The sequence below is a fragment of the Myotis daubentonii genome, chromosome 15 (assembly GCF_963259705.1).
Source record: "Myotis daubentonii chromosome 15, mMyoDau2.1, whole genome shotgun sequence".
In the NCBI taxonomy this organism is placed as follows: Eukaryota; Metazoa; Chordata; class Mammalia; order Chiroptera; family Vespertilionidae; genus Myotis; species Myotis daubentonii.
In genome coordinates, this window is record NC_081854.1 from 11,325,723 (window position 1) to 11,345,736 (window position 20,014).

The following is a 20,014-nucleotide window of genomic DNA, read 5'->3' on the forward strand; positions in this document are numbered from 1 at the left end:
TGGTTGCCCAGACTCATACAGGCGTCTAGCTCTGTTGCCCTTACTTGAACAGCAGGGGTCTTAGGGCAAAGCGGGGGTACATGAGCAACGTAGATAGAGGGTTCAGGGGGCAGCTGTGTCCGAAGGCGCCGGCCACTGTTCTCAGCGTCCGGATGTGCTGGCAGACGAGAGGTGCACTCCCTGCCTTCGCCCCCCTCCATCCCAACCTCCTGACACACTGACCCTGACTTCCTTTTCCTCATGGAGCCCAGGCTCCTTTCACCTGCCCAGAGGCGGACTTGATTTGCCCTTTCTCCTCCCCCAGCAAGCGAGACATCGAGCTGTTGCTGAAACTGATCGCGAACCTCAACATGCTCCTGAGGGACGAGAACGTGAATGTGGTGAAGCGGGCCATCCTCACCATGACCCAGCTCTACAAGGTGGCCCTGCAGGTAGGCGCCCGCCCGCCCGCCCGCCCGGGCACCCTGGCCGCACACGGCGCGTGTACAGGCTCACCTGTCAGTCCAGAACCACGGTCGGGTCAGAGTCTTCCTGAGCAAGAGGTGCTGTTGGTCTTTGGGAACAGGCAACAAGGGATCTGCTGTGAATGTTGTCTGCTGGTCAGGGACCACCGTGAACCCGTCCGTTTATACATTTATGCATCCAGCAAGCATTCCCCGAGGAGCTCTTCCGTGACCGAGATGGGCCGGTCCTGCCGTCATGGTGCTCATGGCCCAGTGAGACACACCCTAATTAAAGAATCACAGGCCCCGGACGGTGGGGCTCAGTTGTTTTGAGTGTCGTCCCATGCACCGAAAGGCCGCTGGTCCGATTCCTGGTCAGGGCATATACCCAGGTTGTGGGTTCTGTTCCTGGTCGGGGTTCGTACGGGAGGCAGCCGGTCGATGTTTCTCTCTTACATCGATGTTTCTGTCTCTCCTTTCCCTCTCTCTCTAAAATCGATAAAAACATGCTTTAAAAAAAAAAAGAATGACAAATACTAACTTGGGCTGTAGTTAGTACTATAAGGAAAAGACACTATGGTGTGTTCATTAACGATCATGTACAGATGAATTCATTCAGTCCCTGCCTCCCCCGCTTATGGTCAGCGTGGTTATTCCTTTGTCTTGCTTCAGATTTGAGCCTTCATCACTCTGGGTGGTCACTGTCTGTGAACCTCATGGCAGGACCAGGTCTGTCTTGGTCACCCCTGGGCCCTGTCCCCAGTGTCCCTCAGCACAGGGCTGCGGGCAGCGTTGTAACCCAGTAAGTGTTTCCCAAACGAAATTTTTTTCTTAATTTTTTTGTTTGTTTTTGTTAATCTTCACCTGAGGATATTTTTTCTATTACTTTTCAGGGAGAGTAGGTGGGAGGGAGAGATGGGGAGAGAGAGAAAATAACATCACTGTGAGAGAGACACATCAACTGGTTGCTTCCTGCATGCACCCTGACAGGGCAGGGAGCAAACCCGGGATCCAGGTAGGTGCCCTTGACCCGGAATTGAACCACAACCCTTCAGTATGCAGACTGACTCTCTGACCACTGGGCAACACTGGCCAGGGCCAAATGACATTTTCATCATCGTTCATGGATATCTGGGTGTGGGAGAGTTGGCGACTGATGTCTTGTTCCCCTTTCTCTCTGTGCATCCCTCCCTGGCCGTTCCCAGTGGATGGTGAAGTCACGGGTCATCAGCGAGCTCCAGGAGGCCTGCTGGGACATGATGTCCGCCATGGCTGGGGACATCATTGTGCTGTTGGACTCCGACAATGATGGTGTCCGTACCCACGCCATCAAGTTTGTGGAGGCCTTCATTGTCACCCTGTCGCCCCGCATGGCTGACTCGGAGATACCCCGACGCCACGAGCAGGACATCAGCCTGGACCGCGTGCCGCGGGACCACCCCTACATCCAATACAGTGAGCACCCCGTCCGCTGCGCCATCTCCCAGTCACTTCCTCTTCCTGCTCCTCCCTCTCTTCTTGGTTTTTAATTTCCGGAGACAGTATAACGCAGTGCTTCAGCGCCTGAACACCAAGTTCAAATCCCAGCTTCACCACTTACATACCACTCATTACACTCCTTGTGTGAACTTGGGCAAGTTCCCTCTCTCTGAACTTCATTTTCTCTGTGAAATGGAGGTGATGGTAAGACCCTTTACGGTTGGTAGTGATATGAGCGCTCAGTAAATGCTAGTTTTTCCTGTTGGAAATTATGAAAGTAGCACGCTGATACTACTGAAGTGTCAGGCAATAAAGGTGGAGGGGTCAAAGGGAAAGTATCCCGCAGTCCTGCTTCCCAGAGGTAAGCACTGCTAAGAATGCTGTTTCCTTCCAGACGTTTTCCACGCAAAGACAGATACTTGCCCGTATGTATTCCTAGTTTCTACGTTTGATGACTTTTTTGTTTATAGAAAACAGGACATGCTTTAGATTTCCAGCTGAGAGATATTAGAGTGTAGTGGCTTGTGTTTGAATCTCTGCTCTATTGGGGAAGCGACCTATTCTGTTTCTTCATTGGCACTTGGGGGTCATTATATACGTTAGGGTGTGAGAAATTAACGTGGCTGGCATAGTGAGCATGCCTGCACTGCTGCTCTTCTTCCGTGTTGTTTGACAGCCTTTTTAACTCAACAGTATTAAGTTTTATCTTTCCCTATGAAAATCATGTTCACCCTGGCTGGTGTTGCTCAGTGGATAGAGCATCAGCCCACGCACCAAAGGGAAATGGGTTCAATTCCCAGTCAAGGGCATGAACCTGGGTTGTGGGTTCAATCCCCAGCACCAGACAGGGCACATGAGGGAGACAACCAATCCATGTGTTTCTCTCACATCCATGTTTCTCTCTCTCTCTCTCCCTTCCTCCCTTCCTCCCTTCCTCCCTTTTCTCTCTCTTCCTCCCTCCCCCTCTCCTCACTTCCACTCTCGAAAACTCAATGGAAAAAATATCCTCAGGTGAGGATAACAAAACAAAAGAAAATCATGTTCAATTGCTACACAATATTCCATAGTACTGTTACATCCCACTCAATTATTTATTACATTTTTATTGATTCAGGGAGGAAGGGAGAGGGAGAAAGAGAGATACAAACATCAATGATGAGAGAGAATCATTGATTGACTGCCTCCTGCACACCCCACACTGGGGATGGAGCCTGCAACCCGGACTTGTGCCCTGACTGGGAATCAAACCATGACCTCTGGCTCCTAGGTCCACGCTCAACCACTGAGCCATGCCAGCTGGGTTTATTCAATTTTTTATCCAGTGTTTTTGCAAAGAAAGATAACCACCAAAGTTATGAAGGGTGAACTTTTGGGGACTGGATCGGGTTGACGCTGAGTTCTGTGTGTACGAACACATATGTAAGTCCTCAACGTTTACCTCAACATAGTTCACCCAGTCAGATTCTGATGGTTGGATATTTAAAGTTATGTCATGTTTTGAGCAGTCTCATCACTACATCTTTATACTCATTAAGTCTCAAAAGACTCATCAGCACTAAGCGTTGTGTTTTTCAGCCAATCACAGCCATCCACGTACAGGGTCTCTTTTCCTGCTGACCCCATAGGCTGCTCTCTCCAGAGCCCTAGGAGGAGGCTCCTGCTGACTGGTTCCCTTCTCTCCCTCATTAGACGTGCTGTGGGAGGAGGGGAAGGCAGCCTTGGAGCAGCTCCTCAAGTTCATGGTGCACCCCGCCATCTCCTCCATCAACCTGACCACAGCGCTGGGCTCCCTCGCCAGTATCGCCCGCCAGAGGCCCATATTCATGTCCGAGGTGATTCAGGCCTATGAAACCCTGCATGGTAGGTGGTCCCCCCCCCGCTCCCCTCCCCACTACCCGGCCGTCAGCTCTTTCCTGAGGAAATGTGAGCGCTAGGTGGTGGACTCCTGAGAGCTTCGTCGTTAATTTAGCAGGTGGTGGACACAGAGAAGGGCTCTCTGGGTTACACAGGAACCTTTCTGTTGCGTGTGACCGAAGCCTGGTTCAATGCTGGTTTAATACTGCGGTGCATGTGGGTGAAATGACACGATGTCTGTGAAATACCTTAAAATATTCCAGCCTCTCCGCCCTCTCCCCAAAAAGCAGGGAGGAGGATACATGTGTCAAAATAAGCAAAACGTGATGGGCGCATGGTGATTCATTGTACGTTTTCTCTGCCTTTGTGCACATGCCAAAACTGGAAAGTTGAGTTGAGATGTGAGTGTGTCAGATCACGGCTCTGTCTCCATCTGTCGGTTTATTTTCTCCATGTTGGGGTCCTTCTGTGTCTCTTCCCCTGGGGGAGCAAAGATGGCCCCCAGCAGCTCCAGGCTTCCCTTCTGTTCACTTGGCAACCCCAGGAAGAGAGTGTCCCCTTCCCAGTCATTCCAGCACCAGTCCATGACCTGATGTTCATTGTTTCTGATTGGCCGAGAAGCGACTACAAGCCTGTATCTGAACCAATCACAGTGGCTAAGGGGTTGCTGCGCTCTGACTGGCCCTGAGACTTTGCCCACTTGGACTGAGAATGGAGCCAGGGTGGTTCCCTCAAAGGAGGATGGGAGTGTTGTTGGCCGAGGAACGGGGGAAGGACGCTGGGCAGGCAAAGCTACCGGCATCCTCCTTTGCTCTGGAGCAGGGGAGGCTCGCTCAGCAAGGTGACTGTTGGGCACTCCACAGTCATTCTGCTGGCAGGGCCCCCCGGGAGCTGTGGGAGCAGCTCGGTTGGGCCATTCGGGAGGGGAAGGTGATGGTTATAGTCATCCCAGGGGGGGCATATTGGGGTTCCCAGTCCCGAGATGGAGGGAGATGGGATTCTGTGTGATAAGGGGAAGGGTACGTTTTCTCCTTGGCCTCAGGTTGTAACACTGATGAAAACCTCTCGGGGCTAAGATTAAGCTCGCAGAGAGGGAAGGCTACACATTCGATTGGAGAGGGAAGAAACTTTTAGGAGATGCCTGCAAGCACTGCTGGGGCTCGGGAGTGAGACTGAGGCCCCCGAGCTCCGTCCACAGCAGGAACCTCCTGTTTCTCCTCAGCCAACCTGCCCCCCACGCTGGCCAAGTCTCAGGTGAGCAGCGTTCGCAAGAACCTCAAGTTGCACCTGCTGAGTGTGCTGAAGCACCCAGCCTCCCTAGAGTTCCAGGCCCAGATCACCACCCTGCTGGTGGACCTGGGCACCCCTCAGGCCGAGATCACCCGCAACATGCCCAGCAGCAAGGATGCCCGAAAGCGGCCGCGAGACGACTCGGATTCCTCGCTCAAGAAGATGAAGCTGGGTGAGCTGAGAGCCGTGCGGGGCCTGGCAGGAGGGGGTGACGGGGGCTGACCGTGTTTAAAGGGTTTCAGTGATTTCACTCCACTAATCTCCATTTTTATTAATATTATCAATCACATTGTATAAATGTGATGACATAATAAATGATACCAAAATAGAGTTATTAAAGTTAGAGTATAGTCTAATTATGAATTACTTAAATTATACAGAAAGGAACAGAATAAAAATAGTCTCCCTCTTGCCCCTCTCCCCAGAAGTAACCACTCCCCAAGTATTACACTTAGCCTCATATGTGTAGAATTCTCCTTTTTGTTTCGTTTAAGTGGGTTTTCTTTTTTAAGTAATTCTTAATGGTCACATTACTTACCAATAGTATCAATCATGGCAACCTTCCTGACTCGAAAATTTTCTAAAAATCACATGTTTGTTTCTAGAACGTGTATGAAAGGTGTGTGTGTTTGTTTTGTTGTTATTCATTTAAAAAAATAAGGAATTAATTTTGATATAAGGAGTGAGGTAGGGATCTATTCCGCCCCCCCCCCCCCCATTATTAAGCATACAAAACAGAGTGTTCTATATCTTAATTTACTGAGTAATCATCTTGGAGCTCTTTCTATATCTGCACATAGAATCTACTGCATCCTTTTAATGGTGGAGTAATCGTCTAGAGTGCATGTGGGTCATTTTAACTAGTCCCCCTGTTGATGGACATTTCATTTTTTAAAGTGTAAAGATTTCTATAGTATAACAGTCTTGCAAACATTTCCAGTCACAGGACAAATTCCTACTAATGGGACTGGTGGGGCAAAGGCTTTGTGCATTTAAAGTTATATTTTGTGCACCAATTTTGTTTTTCTATTTCTTTTAACTGTTTACCTTGAAACAATTTTGAACTTGCAGACAAGTTATAAGAATAGACCAGAACCTCCGTGTACCCTTCAGGAGGCCGATCCCCCATGGCATGTCACTGTCATGTTTATTCAGTCTCAGCCTTGCTCTGTTCACCTTGACGTGGTGAAGAGTCCAGGACAGCTGTTGGTGGGATGCCCTGCCTTTGGGTCTGTCTGCTCGTGCCTCCTGAGTGCATTATTCAGGTTCTGTGCCTTTAACAGGAACAGTGCAGAAGCGGTGCCCTGCCTGCGTGGCATCAGGCGGCACAAGGTGTCGGTCTGTCCCGTTTTGGTGCTGGGACTTAGGTCGCTTGGTTTCTCTGGTGTGAAAGGACCCCTTTCGCTTGTACATATGGGCTGAGGGAGACACTGTGTAAAGTACCTGTTTCTCTTCAGACTTTGACCCAGGGGTCATAGACATCCATTGATGATTGCCGTCTGCATCTGTTACTGCTATAATGGCTACGAAAAATTTTCCTTCTACATTTATTAGTTGGAATTCTACTATAAGGACGAGTTTTCTTCTCCCCACTTTATTATCAGTATGGATTTGTGGATTCTTTTTTTTTTTTTTTTTTAATATATTTTATTGATTTTTTTATAGAGAGGAAGGGAGAGGGATAGAAAGTTAGAAACATCGATGAGAGAGAAACATCCATCAGCTGCTTCCTGCACACTCCCTACTGGGGATGTGCCCGCAACCAAGGTACATGCCCTTGACTGGAATCGAACTTAGGACCCCTGAGTCCGCAGGCCGACGCTCTATCCACTGCGCCAAACCGGTTAGGGCTGATTTGTGGATTCTTATTTATTCTCTGGGTTATGATCCATTACTGTTGTCATTAATTTTGCTGCCCAAATTGCCTTTATTGAGCCTTTGAGCTGGCTGCTGTGTCCCTTTAATGCGCTCTATAAGTTTTGTTTTTAATTGATTTTAGAGAGAGAAAGCAAGAGGGAGAGAGAGAAACATCGATAGGTTGCCTCCTGCATGCACCTGGATCGGGGATCGAACCTGCAACCTGCGTGTGTGCTCTGACCTGGAATTGAACCCACCACCTTTTGGTCTACAGGATGACCCTCCAACCAACTGAGCCACTCTGACCAGGGCCTATACGGTTTTTTTTTTAGTGTTCTTTATTTTTGACGTAAGATATTCTGGGCTTATCTTGTACTTTCCTTACCCTAGCCTTGGAATCAACATTTCTCTAAGGAGCCCTGGTTTCTTTTAGATATGGAATAGTTTCAGAGATCATATCTGGGGGAGGGGGGGATCAAATCTGTGCCCGTTGCTGCTGGGTGCATTTAAATGCTTGATGCCCATTGCCAAACTGTTTTCCAAAAAAACTGCGCTGGGGTTTACACACACCACTCTTACCAGCCCTGGACATTCTGTGCAACTTCTGGGTATAAACCGTATCCTCGGTTTATTTGCTTCCTTCAGTTGGAGTCAGGCTACACATTGTTTTACATTTATTATCCATTTGCATTTCTATGAAGTGCCCATTATTGAGCTGTTGAACCTTTTGTAATTAAGTTACATGTGCCTTTGGTTAATGCAACGTTACAAAGTACTTAAATCATCACCCTGTTGGACATTCCAGTTCTTCCATTTTTATAAAGACAACTTCAAGGAACATGACTGTTCGTGAATGCTTTTTTCTAAGGTTCACAGGATCGGTGTTTCTCCGTGAGCCAGAGCCACTGTGCTTGTGTTCAACCAGCCTGTTCCTACTGACGGAGGCTGTTTCACCTCTCTGTGCTGTCCGTGCCGTGGACTCTGTACATTTCACCTTGAAAATAGATAGACGTTTTCAGAGTAGATATCTAGAAGCGGAATTGGCTCTGTCGAAGAGATGTGCACATTTAAAATCTCGACCTGCTAACAAATTGCCGTTCTGAAAAGCTGAACCAGTTTACATTTCCGCAGTCCACACCCCTACTAACAACTGTCATACCAACCTTTTCTTTTTTAAATGTATGTTTTTATTTCACAGATGAAGGGAGAGGGGGAGAGAGAGAGAAACATCAATGATGACAGAGAATCTTTGATTGGCTGCCTCCTCCTACATGCCCCCTACTGGGGGATCGAACCCACAGCCTGGCATGTGCCCTGACTGGGAATCAAACCTGCAATCCCTTGGTGCATGGGACAGTGCTCAAGCAACTGAGCAGCCCAGGCTGAGCAACCTTTATATTTTGTCCATCACAGAGGCAAAAGTGCTCTTACTGGGTGGTTTTTACATTTCCCTGAACCTGGTGAAGGTGAGCACTATTTCTAAGGTAGAGGCTTTAAACAGTAAAGCTCTGGAAATGATTAGTTGACCAGTTTTTATCTTCTTGGAGCTTAGTGTGATCAGCTGGGCTGGGCTGACTTGTTCCCGTTTCCCGGATGAGAGAACTGAGGCCTAGAGAGAAGCAGTTAGTTCCCAGGGTCACATGGCCCTTCGATGGCAGAGCCAGGCCTGCAGCCCAGTCTTCGTCCACTGCACTGCTGTCCGCTGAGGCTGCCCGGAGGCAGGGCCCCGGGCGCCCGGGGCGGAGGGAGGACCCGCTGCCTCTCTAGAGCCAGCATCTTGTCTCCTCTCTCCCAGAGCCCAACCTGGGGGAGGACGACGAGGACAAGGATCTGGAACCAGGCCCATCGGGGACCTCGAAGGTCTCAGCCCAGATCTCGGGCCAGTCAGACACAGACATCACTGCCGAGTTCCTGCAGCCTCTGCTGACACCCGACAATGTGGCCAACCTGGTGAGGAAGGGTGGGGGCCGCTCCCCACAGGGCGGGGAGGAAGGGCCTGTAGTCCTTTCCCTGCCTCCACTCCACACTCACCTCTGCAGGTGGCATCAGTCCTGAAACACCCCCTGTTCTCAGTGGGGAGGGTGTGGGCCAGGGGGCCCTCGGACCTCTTCTCTGACCTATACTCCTTCAGGGGTCCCTGGTCACCACCCCCTGCTGTCTCTAGGTGGTCTGAGTTCCCATCCAAACCCACTCACTCTCACTCTCACCAGGGGCAGGGGTGTATTAACGAGAGAGTTCACCCCAGGACTTGTGTGCTAAGTGGTGTGAGATCAGCATTGGGGAGCAGGATGGCCAGCATTTTCCCCAGATTCCCCACGTGACCCTGCTCCACAGAAAGAACAGCTGGATTGAGCTGATTGGGGGCTGGGGGGAGTGAGTCTCACACCTGTCATCGGGCTGTCGCAGCACCCAGACCTCTCTGTTGGGTGCTCGTGGAAGAGTGCGTCTTCCCACGGTGGTCAGCAGTCACCCTCAGCCTCCCCTTCTCTCTGCCTGCGGACCCCACGGGTTAGTTGTTGGTGAAAGGGGTGGAACTTCTGTCATGATAGCGGCGAGAAGGAGTTAGCTCTGTGGTGAGCTGCAGGCCTCGGTATGCAGCTATCTCCTGCCTCTTTCTCGGGTGTTCCACAGGCATCTCAGACTCAACATGTCAAGATAAACTTGTGACATTTCTCTCTACAGGCCGTGGCCCCTCCTGTCCTGGCACACCGGCCTCCTAGTTGCTAAGCCAGAAACCTGGGAGTTAAGCTCTTTGCCTTCCCCCATCCTGCCCCTCTTCTCCATCCCCAGACCTGGCCTGGTCCAGGCCCCACCCTTTCACCCGGAGCACCACCGCCTACTTCCTGGCTGGCGCGTTTTTCTAACATACAAGTCCTGACACTTCCCTGTTCAGATCCCTGCCATGGCCCTCTGTTTCCTTGTAGATAAACTTAAATTCAACTCGCCTCAGTCCCTGTCTGATGTGGCTTCCATTAACTCGTACCTTGTCTCTCCTTGTTCTCCTGGGAAATTGTCCTTTTCAGATAATTGGCAGGAGGTTGTTCATAGGATTCTTACGCTTTTACAATCCTGCTGTGGTAATGTGCCCCTCTGTGTCCGTACTCTTTTTTTCTTTCTTCTTTTTTTTTTTTTAATTCAATCCTGCCATAGATTTGCTTGTTTTCAGTGATTTCCAAGAACTGGCTCTTAATTGTTGTTGATATTCTTTTTGTAACCTTTTCTGTTTTATCCTGCTGTCTCTTTCTTTCCTCCTTTCTTTTTTTTCCCCTTTCTTTCTTTCCTGCTACTTTCTTTGAGTGTTTTTTCCCACAGTTTTAAGTTAAATGCTTGGTTATTAGTTTTCTGTCTTCTTTTCCAATATAAGCATTTAAGTATGTGCCTAAACTTCCAAGTTTAATCTTAGCTTGAAATTATCTTTTGTTTTAATTTCCTGACAGGCATGGATATGCGTTTTTAGGACACTGATTTTTTTTTTTTAAGCGAATTTCTGGCCCATGTTCTATTTCTTACTGAACCTCCTTCCCCTCTCCGGGCAGGGCTCCGGCTCTGTGCCTCTTTGCCTCCACCCATGCTGCTCTTGCACCTGATACATACCCTCCCACAGCAAGACTTTGCCCTTTGCCGGCCGGATTCTCATCCTCCTCTCAGTTCTCAGCCTGGGTGCCAGTTCCTCGGGGACCCAGAGCTGTCCCTGGCCCTTCTTCCCCCGTCACACACCACACTGCATCATTACTCGTGGCCCCTCTGACTGCCCCGGGGGTCTGAGCTCCGTGAGAGCAGGCCCAGGTCTGTCGTGGTCACTGCCATTTCCCCAGTGGCCTGGGCATGGAGCCAGCGCTTATCCAGTCAATGAGTAAGGAAAGGCTGCTCTTCCTGGCTGTCCACAGGTCCTCATCAGCATGGTGTACCTGCCTGAGGTCATGCCTGCCTCCTTTCAAGCCATCTACACCCCAGTGGAGTCGGCAGGCACCGAAGCGCAGATCAAGCACCTGGCTCGGCTCATGGCCACACAGATGACGGCCGCAGGACTGGGGCCAGGTGAGTGTCACACGGAGCCGACTCAGACCAGGGACTGGCCCTGTGCCTCCTGGTTTCTCCTACTGGAAGGGCCCTTCCTCGTGGTGGAACAGATGAAAATCACGTGAGCTTTTAGGTGTTAATAATTACAGACCCACAGGGGGCAGCCGGTCAGTGATTCTCAACATTGAAGTTTCTATCTCTCTCCCTTCCTCTTTGAAATCAATAAAAATATATTTTAAATAATAATGAATAGCTACAGATCCTGGAGATCTATTAGTGCTCAGTATTTTAGACCCTGAACTTTGAAATCCGACAGACAGGTTTGATGTCTACGTTGAATCAGGCTGTCTCAGTCACTCATGGCTGTGTGGCTTGGGCTAAGTTTCTTAACCTCTCTGAGCCTCGGGTGCTTTTTTGTTTTGTTTTTTTAATATATTTTATTGATTTCGGAGAGGGAGGGAGAGATAGAAACATCAACGATGAGAGAGAATCATTGACCGACTGCCTCCTTGCACGCCCCCTACTGGGGATTGAGTCCGCAACCCAGGCATGTGCCCTTGACTGGACTTGAACCTGGGACCCATTAGTTCATAAACACTCCATCCATGCTTTTGTTCCGGCCCTCCGGTCCAGTTTAAGAACCCATTGTGGCCCTCGAGTCAAAAAGTTTGCCCACCCCTGCTCTATCCACTGAGCCAAACCGGTTTCGGCAATGTGTACATGTTTTGATGTACACGTGCCCTCGTGTATCTTGAGTATATAATGGCGTTGTTGGGTCATGTGTCAGGGTGTGTTGGTTGCCATTAAATGTCCATCCGCTTCCTGAAGTGGCCGTCCATTAGCCCCTCCAGCAGTGAGTGGCATTTCTAGTCGGAGCCTCCGTTGTTGTGTTGCCAAGTGATACAAAGCCTGCTTGTTCCAGGCATGCATTTTGCAGGTTTAAATGAGTTTTGTGTGTCTGAGCCTTGACTAGAGCCTGGTGCACGGGAGGTTCTTGCATGGGAGCAGGTGGGTCTGACGGGCCCGGATCCTGTTTGCGCCTCCTCTCAGGTGTGGAGCAGACCAAGCAGTGCAAGGAGGAGCCCAAGGAGGAGAAGGTGGTGAAGCCTGAGAGTGTCCTGATCAAGCGACGCCTGTCAGCCCAGGGCCAGGCCATCTCGGTGGTGGGCTCCCTGGGCTCCATGGCCACTCTGGAGGAGGAGGCGCCCCAGGCCAAGAGAAGGCCAGAGCCCATCATCCCTGTCACGCAGCCCCGGTGAGTCCCCCTGCAGGTGCTGGTATAAGACTCGGGGGGCCTGCGTGTGTGCGTGTGTGTGTGTGTGTGTGTGTGTGACAAAGATTAAGAGAGACAGGGTCTTTTTTTCTTTTTATTGACTTCAGAGAGGAAGGGAGAGGGAGAGAGAATCAGAAACACCAGTGATGGGAATCATTGACCGGCTGCCTCCTGCATGACCCCCACTGGGGATCGAGCCCACAACCTGGCATGTGCCCTTGACCAGAATGGAACCTGGGACCCTTCAGTCCACAAGCTGATGCTCTATCCACTGAGCCAAACCAGTAGGGCTGATTTTTTTTTTTTTAGAGAGTGGAAGGGAGGATTAGTTGCCTCCTATACCCACCCAACCAGAACTGAAGTTCAAGCCTGCAACCCACTCTGTGCCCCTGACCGGAAATAGAACCCACCACCCTTTGGTGCCTGGGTTGACGCTCTAACCGCTTGGCACACTGACCAGGGCCTTAGTAGTTTGTGGGATTTTTCTGCATAAAAACATCCTCTTATATATAAAATTGGGATATTATCGATCTCTAAGGATCAAGAGAGAATTAAATTGAGTTCACAGTCATGGTTAGATAATTAACTTAGGGTTGAGAGTGATCATGGTTCCTAACGTGTCGTAAGTGCTGCTGGTTGTGACCATCACTGTCCCCATTATTACCTCCCTCAGGGACCCAAGATCCAGCTGGTCCCTGCCCAGTGTCCCGTCAGCGGGGCCATGCCTGGTCTACTGCCCCTCCAGGCTCTGTTCCCCTCTTGAAGGCCTTTGCACTTCCTGTTCTCTCTGCCTAGAATTTGTGTGAACCGTCCCCTCTCTTCATTCAGATCTCCGCTCCCTCATTGCCTCCTCATGGCCGCTCTCCTGCGACACCCTTTACACAGACGAGAACATTCTCCTCCTCCTCCTCCTCCTCGTTACCCCGTGCTCCGCCGCACCTCAGGGTCACAGGGGCGTCAGGCAGGCAGCGTGCGGTGTCTGCGTGGCCTGGAGACACGGCTGGGCCCGAGCTCCGGAAAGGGGGTTCTGAGTCTCTGTCCCTGTCTCCCACGTAGGCTGGCGGGGGCCGGGGGCCGCAAGAAGATCTTCCGTCTGAGCGATGCCCTGAAGCCCCTGACGGACGCCCAGGTCGAGGCCATGAAGCTGGGCGCCGTGAAGCGGATCCTGCGGGCTGAGAAGGCTGTGGCCTGCAGCGGGGCGGCCCAGGTGCGCCCGGCCTCCGAGCCCATCCTCCCAGCCCCTGTCCCCGGAGCCCACCCCACGGCAGAGAGACGCCCCTCCCGGCTCATTCCCAGCTCGGCCGCTCGCCAGCCGACCCCTTCTCCAAGCCGCCTGCCCTCCACATCCACGCGGGTGGCGGGGGAAGGAGTGCGTGGACTGCGCGTGCTCTCAGCACAGGGCTGGCTGCCATTGTGTTCTCCGTGCTTAACACTATTTTTATTCTTTTTTTAAAAATATTTATTGATTTCAGAGAGGAAGGGAGAGGGAGAGAGAGAAACATCAATGATGAGAGAGACTCATTGATTGGCTGCCTCCTGCACGTCCCCTACTGGGGATCGAGCTCACAACCCAGGCATGTGCCCTTAACCGGAACCGAACCTGCAACCTTCTGGTGTACAGGACAATGCTCCAACCAGATGAGCCACCTGGCCAGGCAGGTTTGTTTCATTAGCCAAGTAGTATATCAGCGCTCTGTTAGGAAAGGCCTCCGGCCCCGGCGGGTGTGGCTCGGTCGGCTGAGCGTCCTCTGGGCACCAACAGGTCTCCGTTCAGTTCCTGGTTGGGAGACATGCCCGGGTGTCAGGTTCAATCGCCAGTCAGGTTGTAGAAGGTACACAAACCATTGGTGTTTCTCTTTTCCTGTCCCTTTCTCTCTAAAATCAATAAAAGTATATTTTTTAAAAAAGGAAAGAAATTTTTAAAGAGCTCCAGGCTATAGAGGTATCTGCACCCCATTCCTCTCCCGAGGCAAATTCTGGAATCCTTCAAGATCTTTTTTGGTGTATTTAAGTGCATGGGTCCTGCTCTTAGAAACTCATTTTATTCTATAATGTTTGATTTTCTTCTCCTTTTCATTTGTTTCCCCCAAATGGGACCTGCTGGGCATAAGGCTCTTCACCGGGGTCCGCACTGGGTGCGCTGAGCCTGGGGGGGCTGCCCACTGCCTGCCGACGCGCTCGCTCTCCTGCCAGGTGCGCATAAAGATCCTGGCCAGCCTCGTGACGCAGTTCGACGCGGGCCTGAAGGCTGAGGTCCTGTCCTTCATCCTGGAGGACGTCCGAGCCCGCCTGGACCTGGCCTTCGCCTGGCTCTACCAGGAGTACAACGCCTACCTCGCCGCCGGTACCTCGGGCTCCCTGGACAAGTACGAGGACTGCCTCATCCGCCTGCTCTCCGGCCTGCAGGAGAAGCCAGACCAGAAGGACGGGTGAGAGGGCGGCCCTGCACCCTCCTGTCCCCAAGCACCCCCCTCCTGCGTCCCGGCTTCCCTCTCCAGTTCCTGGCCACCTCCCTCTCCCCGCCACCCGGCCAGCCCTGCGTGTGTCCGTCCTTCTCCCTCCTCTCCCACGGGCTGGAGGCCCAGAGAAGGGCGCTCGGTGTGGGCTCTGGTCACACCCGCGGGGGCGTGATCTCCAGCTCTGCTGTTTGCGCCTGACGGAGCCTGTCACTCACCCTTCGGGCCTCCTTTTCCCACCTGTAAATAGCAGTGCTGGCCCCTCTCTCCCCGGGACCGGTTGTGTGCCTGCCTGTGTGTTCTCAGCCTCCAGCTTATGTATCCATCCTCCACCCAGCAGCCAGGGGACACTGTGTAATGCAAATCCTGTCTTGTTGCTTGCCCACTAAAACCCTTCCCTGGCTCTCCAGTGCTCTCGGCATGAATTGCAGGCGCCTCCCCATGCCCTGGGGCCTTGTGGAATCCAGTCCCTACCTACCTCTTAGGCTCTTTTTCTTGCCCCTCTGCTCCTTGCCACCCCCAAACTTTCACCACACTGGCCTGTCATCTATTTCTTTTTTTAATATATTTTATTGATTTTTTACAGAGAGGAAGGGAGAGGGATAAAGAGTTAGAAACATCGATCAGCTGCCTCCTGCACACCCCCTACTGGGGATGTGCCCGCAACCCAGGTACATGCCCTTGACCAGAATTGAACCTGGGACCCTTCAGTCCGCAGGCCGACACTCTATCCACTGAGCCAAACCGGTCAGGGCGTATTTCTTGAACATGCCAAGTTTAGGGCTTGGTACTTCCTGTTCTCTCTACCTGGAATGCTCTCCCCACACCGCATGGCTGGCTCCTTCTCACCCACCAGCGTTGACTCCGTTGTTATCTCTTTTGTGGCCTCCACATCAAAAATAGCAAAGTCCTCCCCCCTCCTCTTTCCCTTCTGCTGCTGTATTACATGAGCAGAGCTAGGAGTCCCCAGTTGACAAAGGGGAGAAACAGTTTCAGAGCGGTGAGTCTCCTCCCAGGTCACCCAGCTGGCAGCGTTTGAACCCTCCTGTTGCCCTCAGAGCTCTGCGTGGCTGCGTGCGCCGCGGCCTCTGAGCTCTGTGGTTCACAGAACCGGGGGCCAAGCGGCCTCTCTGCAGCCGCTCCGTGTCCCCCCCTCTGGCAGGATCTTCACCAAGGTTGTGCTGGAGGCGCCGCTGATCACGGAGAGTGCCCTGGAGGTGATTCGCAAGTACTGCGAGGATGAGGTAGGCAGGGCCGCAGACTCCCTCTGTCCCCAGCATCTCGGAGGGGCCAGAGCCCTGTGCACGGCAGCCTGTGGCGGGGACTGGGCCCTGCGTGGGGCACCCAGCCGAGACCGTGTGGAAGGGGTGTGAGGGCAGGTCCAGCTCTGAGCAAGGCAGGAGAGCCCCCCGAGGCTCCTGCAGGCGGCTTGAGCCCGGCCCCTCCCTCCTGCCAGAGTCGCACCTACCTGGGCATGTCCACCCTCCGAGACCTGATCTTCAAGCGCCCGTCCCGCCAGTTCCAGTACCTGCACGTCCTGCTGGACCTCAGCTCCCATGAGAAGGACAAGGTGATTCCCCACCGTCCCGGGCCCTTCCCGTCCTGAGGGCCCAGCCTGCTCCCACCACAGGCCCCTGGGCGGCGCCCTTCTCGCAGCAGTTCCTGGGTGGGGGTGTTTCCACGTATGATGTCATGAGGCTGTTAGGATGCACACACATGTACACTCACCCTCCCAGGACGGGCAGGTCCATTCCTGCCCCTCTTAAAGCCCGGCGCTGTGCTGGGACCTGGGGCGCTGACCAGGAGAGGAGCAGTGACCTCTCAGCGGGCGGTGACACTAGGTGGCTGGGAGCCCTGACCATCTGCTGGGGGATGGGCAGGGAGAGGTCAGAAAGGCTTCTGGGGAAGGAGGCGTGGGAGCCGTGTGCTCTGGGCAGAGGGAACGTGTGTGCATGAGCTGAGAGGGCCCTGGACCCATCCCTGCTGCAGCCTCACGCCAGCCCCTTTCCTGGTGTCCCGTGGCCATTCGCTCAGCAGACCCTCCGTGTACTCCAGCTCGGCCTGTGGTGTTGTCTGTGCTCATGGCTCCCAGCGGGGGAGGTCTGAGTGACCCAGGATATGGCCAGTGGCAGGCATTCCAAACAGTGGGGACCTCTGCCACTCACACAGCCAGGGAGATGCTGTCCCCTTTGAGGAACTGAGGAAAGCTCATTCTGGTTTGGTACAAGCAAGGCAGGTGACACGGGGTCGGGTGAGCAGGTAGGCGGCGAGGTGAGGCGGGACCCGGAGTGGGTTCACAGCCGGGGGCGCAGGTAACTCGGCTGGGCCTGGCCTTTCTCGAGCATGGGCCCGCTCACACTGGTGCTGCCGGCGTCGGCTCGGCTGCCTCCCTCCACCATCCTGCCACCACTCTGCAGGTGCGCTCCCAGGCCCTGCTGTTCATCAAGCGCATGTACGAGAAGGAGCAGCTGCGAGAGTATGTGGAGAAATTTGCCCTCAACTACCTGCAGCTCCTGGTCCACCCCAACCCGCCATCGGTGCTGTTTGGAGCCGACAAGGACACAGGTCTGGTGCAGATTCATCAGATGCCTGTTGAGCACGTGCTGTGACCCAGGCTCTGGACTGGACCCTGGAAACAGCTGGGTCCAAGCCGAGCCCCACCCCGCCCCGCCCACTGGGGAATACAGCAGAGTAATAGCCAGAACCAGCACGCCAGGATGGCGAAAGCAGGGAGCGTAGGAGCCCAGGGGGCACCTGACCCAACCCGAGGGGTCGGGAGAATGTCCTGGAGGACAGGAGAGCTAGCCATGGGGCTCCAGGAGGGGCCGGGCAGGACCATCGCCTGTTCCCTCAGCAAAGGCCTGGTCCCCCCAGGACTACAGATGGTGCGAAAGGAAGGGCTGGGCAGCAGCGTTCCAGGCACAGCCTCCCAGTGAGGGCTGGGGGGTTGGGGGACGGGGGCTGTTAGATCACAGAACCCCAGGGGCAGAGGCTGCCCCACAGGGCCTGGCGGGGGAGCAAATTGAGGAGCTGGGACTTACAGCTGAGGGCACAGGGCGTTCGTGTGCTCTGAGCAGGAGAGGGGCAGGGGGAGACCTGCTCCCTGGGGATTGGTGGTCAGAGGGGACGAGGTGGGAATTCAGTGCAGAGGTTTCTAAAAGGGGGGCAGTCCTGGTCCCACCCCATTTCCCGGATGATTGGCTTCCTGCCCTAGGACAGTCGGCTTCCAGGGCCCGCTCTCTTCTCTGCCTGCACCCAAGAAGGGGCAGGCACGGGGGGTGGGAAGGGATAGAGGGGAGTGGGCCAGCCTGATCCCGTCTCCTGCCCATCAGAGGTGGCAGCGCCCTGGACCGACGAGACAGTGAAGCAGTGTCTGTACCTCTACCTGGCCCTCCTACCTCAGAACCACAAGCTGATCCACGAACTGGCCGCTGTGTACACTGAGGCCATCGCCGACATCAAGCGGACGGTGCTGAGGGTCATCGAGCAGCCGGTGAGGCCCCACCCCCAGCCCCTCCCCTGGCGTCGTCTCCGCTGTGGGAGCTAAGCTCTAAGGTTCTCTCCCCGGGCCCAGCTGCTCTGCAGCTTGTGGGTCGTGGACACGCCCATCCGTTCGTGAGAAGACAGCAGGGTGGCCCCACAGTTGTCACCTGGAGTTGGGCAGACCTGAGTTCACATTCTGTCTCTCACTTTCTTTTTTTTTCTTAATATATTTTTACTGATTCCAGAGAGGAAGGGGGAGAGAGAGAGAGAGAGAGAGAGAGAGAGAGAGAGAGAAACATCAATGATGAGAAAGAATCACTGATCGGCTGCCTCCTGCACACCACTACTGGGAGCTGAGCCTGCACCCTGGGCATGTGCCCTGACTGAGAATCGAACCATGATCTCTCGGTTCATAAGTCAACCCTCAACCACTGAGCCACACAGGCTGAGCTGCCTCTCACTTTCTCACTCTGTGAACATGGCAGGGCGGGGCGCGGTCCCCGAGTTTGTTGGAGGAACTCGTGTGAACATGTCGTTTACGTGCTGGCCCTCCCCCGCCTCTGGCGCCACAGGGTCACCCCCATGAGAAGCTCAGGTGCACACTGGCACCTGGGACCTGGAGGGTCTGTCCTGCCCGTGTGCAGCTGGATTTGAAACCACTCGTATGTCTCTGCCTCTGATTTTTTTATTACGGAACGTTTCCAACAGAAGCAAAAGGAGAGTGTGGTATCTTTGTCCCACCACCTGCCCCCCAGACCCAGCCTGTCCTTCCCTGTAAATGGGGACGGTGGGCTCCTTGTGAGCAGGGAGCAGTCTCCCCCGGCCTGGAGGTGAGCCCCTGGAGTGCGGCTCCTTGAGGGCCAAGACCTGTCAGTTCCGCTCACTCCTCGGGCAGAGCAGGGCGCCGCCGCCTGAGGCCTGGCCCTCCGCTCCCTGTGCTAGGTGCTCACGGAGATGGCAGCAGCTGGGGCGCTGGCAGCCCCAGAAGGGGGGGGGGGGGCAGGTGTCACTGATGCCTTCGGAAGCCAAAGAAGTCGTCACTGAGAAAGCGAAGGTGAGGTTAGGTAGAGATGGCAGTGAGGAGAGGCGTGGCCTGCACGGAGGAGGCTGGTGCTGCAGGACGTGCGTCTGTGTGAGATTGGGTGGAAGAGACCGAGGTGCTCGGCCTTGCCCCTCCCACCTTCCCCAGGTGTCCCCGTTCTCGGAGCACTGTCCCCAGCTCTCTCCCCCACCCCCCAGTTCTGTTGAGATGAAATTGTCCTATAACGTGGTGTAGGTTAAAGGTGTACATCGTAATGATTTAATATATTGAGAAGTGATTGCAGCAATAAGTTAACATCCGTTAAATTTCTTTTTCTAGTGATGAGCACTTTTAAGATCTCTTGTCACCAGTTCTTACCCCAGAGTCCCAGCACCCCCCTGGCCACCCTGCCCTTGGCACTCGGGTCTCCCTGACTTTCACCCTGGGCCCCTGGTCCTCCCGCGTCGCCCAGCCCCTGGCTCAGGCCTCCCTGTCTCCTCTCCCTCCAGATCCGAGGAATGGGCATGAACTCGCCGGAGCTGCTGCTCCTGGTGGAAAACTGCCCCAAGGGCGCAGAGACTCTGGTCACGAGATGCCTGCACAGCCTCACAGACAAAGGTGCCCCTGGGAGTCCGCCTGTCACCCTTCCCTCCATTGCCCAGGCCCCCCCCCCCCAGGACCTGGGACTAAAGCTGCTGGGTCCCCCAGTGGTTGGGTCTCTTGTGGTCCCTCCCCACCCCTGGTCCTCAGTTTCTGCATCTGGGACTGTGGTTAAAGGCACTGGAAAACCAAGGGCCAAGGATTCCTGCTCTGAATTGAAGCTGTTCCTCCCCTCCTC

At 53.7% G+C, this 20,014-nt stretch overlaps 1 protein-coding gene across 3 annotated transcripts in view; it reads left to right on the forward strand.

Annotated features, from left to right (window-relative positions):
• Positions 1-20,014, forward strand: part of SYMPK (symplekin scaffold protein) — a 38,925-nt gene that overhangs the window by 10,907 nt on the left and 8,004 nt on the right. For 2 of the 3 annotated variants that reach the window (XM_059666113.1, XM_059666112.1), the window contains 14 exons: positions 305-431; positions 1,649-1,898; positions 3,612-3,782; positions 4,999-5,238; positions 8,719-8,873; positions 10,811-10,961; positions 11,994-12,198; positions 13,273-13,423; positions 14,410-14,645; positions 15,835-15,916; positions 16,129-16,242; positions 17,090-17,237; positions 18,005-18,165; positions 19,686-19,794. In XM_059666113.1, the coding sequence (XP_059522096.1) occupies positions 305-431; positions 1,649-1,898; positions 3,612-3,782; positions 4,999-5,238; positions 8,719-8,873; positions 10,811-10,961; positions 11,994-12,198; positions 13,273-13,423; positions 14,410-14,645; positions 15,835-15,916; positions 16,129-16,242; positions 17,090-17,237; positions 18,005-18,165; positions 19,686-19,794 (2,300 nt within the window). The remainder of the gene's footprint in view (positions 1-304; positions 432-1,648; positions 1,899-3,611; positions 3,783-4,998; positions 5,239-8,718; positions 8,874-10,810; positions 10,962-11,993; positions 12,199-13,272; positions 13,424-14,409; positions 14,646-15,834; positions 15,917-16,128; positions 16,243-17,089; positions 17,238-18,004; positions 18,166-19,685; positions 19,795-20,014) is intronic. The other variant, XM_059666114.1, reaches the window with a different exon arrangement.